Source organism: Penaeus vannamei, chromosome 27 (genome assembly GCF_042767895.1).
Source record: "Penaeus vannamei isolate JL-2024 chromosome 27, ASM4276789v1, whole genome shotgun sequence".
Lineage (NCBI taxonomy): Eukaryota > Metazoa > Arthropoda > Malacostraca > Decapoda > Penaeidae > Penaeus > Penaeus vannamei.
The window spans coordinates 7003122-7005621 of record NC_091575.1 but is presented as its reverse complement, the minus strand read 5'-3'; the positions used below and the strand labels follow the sequence as shown (position 1 = coordinate 7005621).

The following is a 2500-nucleotide window of genomic DNA, read 5'->3' as shown; positions in this document are numbered from 1 at the left end:
GAGAGATCAGGTCGGTGTTAGTGCCTATTGATCTGGAGTGTCCACAGTCTGTGGGTGTCTGTGTGTGTTGCCTGCCAGGCCAGTCATACCAATACACAGCTGCAGGCCTTACGTTGGTGGTGTTGATGGTGTGGTATCGGTGGTGAGAGAAGTGGACGGCCGCGTGTGGTGTCGGTGTTGAGTTTAGTGGGCGGTGTAGGTGGTGAGGGAAGTGGGCGTCCCCTTGTGGTGGTGGTGGTGAGAGAAGTGGGCGTCCCCGTGTGGTGGTGGTGTTGAGTGGAGTGGGCGTCCCCGGGCAGCGGTGTTGGGCGGGTGAGGCGGGGGCGCGGCATGGGGTGTGCCCAGGTGGTGGTGCTGGCGGGCAGCGGGCCAGCGGCGGGCCTCGCGGGGCGCCACCAGCCCGCTGGAGGCAGGTAGGCACTGCCCCCCTGCTGCCCCCGTGCCGGCGACCCTGCCCTGCCACTGCTGCTCTTCCTCACACTCCGTTACTGCTGATATTCCTGCTGGTGCTGGTGCACGTGAGCGCGCGCCCACAAGCCCAGTAAGCACGATACTCATCTGAAGTCGTGGGCGAGCCCAGGCTGGGTATGGATGCCCCCCGCCGCCCCACCCGCGCCCCCACACTACCACGGCACCACTAGACCAGCCTCCATCATGGCGGCTGACGGGGGGGCTGACATCATGCCCGACCTCTCGCACCTGACGGAGAAAGAGCGGCAAATGATCGAGAGAGTCATGCACCGACACAAGATCGAGGAGGAGAGGGAGAGCGAGCTCGTCAGGTGAGTCTCGGGGCCGGGGGAGGGGGGGGGGAGGGCTGAGTAACACCCTCTCGAGGTTAAACAAAAAAACAACAACACTCACGGTGAATTGCTGCACGATGGAGCGAATAAAGAAGTTTGCAAAAATCGAACAAAAGACAAAGGCCTAGCGCATCTTTACCTTCATCTGCCGCCCGAATGGGTCACAGTTACCTTTCACCTTCGCATGCACCTGTCTCGTGCTCATTATCACCACCCTCGCTTGCATGCATCATTATCAGCTTGCACACATCAACTGATAATCTTTTTCCTCATACTTACTCAAAGTATGAAATATTCCCTTTGAACATATGTGCAAAACATGAAATAAAAGATGCATGTGCCAGTTACTTTTTTTTTTTCTTCTTTTTCTTTTATTGGTACTTCGAACGATAAAGGTAGGCAGACGAAAACAATAGCAACCACTGGTAGATGAAGGAAAGGAATGTAGAAATAGGAAGTTTCCTCTCAGATCCTAGCTCCAGGTGTCACATGTCTTAAAATGCCATATGGCCAAACTCCCTTTGAGTAAAAGCACCTCTCCTCCGAATTATGTAAACTTGTTGTTTCATTACGTAACTTTTCAGGAGGCATCGATTACTGCCTGTTTAGTGACAGAAATATTCATAGTTTACCCCTAATTGCAATTATTTTCTTTGCAGGCAAATCATATTTTCCTTTGGGATATTTGAATTATATCCTTCCATGATATCTGCATTCCTTTGAAAAATATTCACCTCCAGAAGGCCTGTTACTGGTTTTGCAAATATTGCACATGGTATCAGCAGCAATGTCATTATCAGTACCACAACCATTGTTCATTTAATCATACAACAAAATTTGACCACCACTAAAATACCCCATTACATTTAAAGCCAAGGTTTCAATTCCTCTTTATTTCACATACAAAGGATTTCTTAGGATCTCCTCCCACTTATAAAAGTTCTATGAGACATATGTATTGCACTTCCATTATTGTAGTTTTTTTCTTCTTCTATTTCTTCTTTTGAGACAGTCATCGAGAAAAACGTAAACCAAACAGTAATTCATACGTTCTTGCTGCAAGTTAATATGTATAAGGACTGAACAGGTGCTTCTTACGAGCGAATCCTCATTCTTATTGGGAGTTACCATTGAAGAAAGCTAATGTCCCTAATCCTTCGTTTCCATTCCTTTGGCTGTAAGGAATGGAACACCAGCGAGTCAGTAGAAGAGAAATTATGGCCATTGCAATGCAACTGCATACCTCTTGCATCCTGTCTGAGGCAGAGACAAGTAAAGAAAAGGTAGCCTAGTATTTAGATAAACGGAACCATTAATCTCAAGGCCACAGGTTCGGAAGACCTTTGGGCGAAAAGCCACATTTCCTTCTGATGCTCCCTGCAGCCCTGTTCTTCTAGACAAAATCCTATAGTGTAATTATAGAAGAAAGATGGAATCTTGCCTCAGCTTCTATCTCCCTCTTGCCACTGAAGCAAATGGCGCGCCTGTCTCACTGCCTTTCATCATGTGCTTGTTTTGAAAGGTGGAGCTACTGCCAATGTTTCTTTTGCAATTATGACTCCTTATTATTGTGATTTTAGTCTTTCTTGCAGCTGTTGATCGTGAAGCAACAACCTTACTTTTCCAGTCTACTGTTTCTTTTGCACCTACGGTTCTGCTTATATCAGTCTCCTCTTTTTTCTTTTTAGTCCTCTTCT

General features: G+C 47.7%; 1 protein-coding gene across 5 annotated transcripts in view; it reads left to right on the top strand.

The window, feature by feature from the left end:
- Rim (Rab3 interacting molecule) overlaps nucleotides 1–2500 on the top strand; it is a 227446-nt gene that overhangs the window by 201 nt on the left and 224745 nt on the right. For all 5 annotated transcript variants that reach the window (XM_070140771.1, XM_070140768.1, XM_070140767.1 and 2 more), the window contains exon 1: nucleotides 1–782. This exon is cut by the window's left edge. In XM_070140771.1, the coding sequence (XP_069996872.1) occupies nucleotides 592–782 (191 nt within the window). In that variant the 5' untranslated portion in view covers nucleotides 1–591. The remainder of the gene's footprint in view (nucleotides 783–2500) is intronic.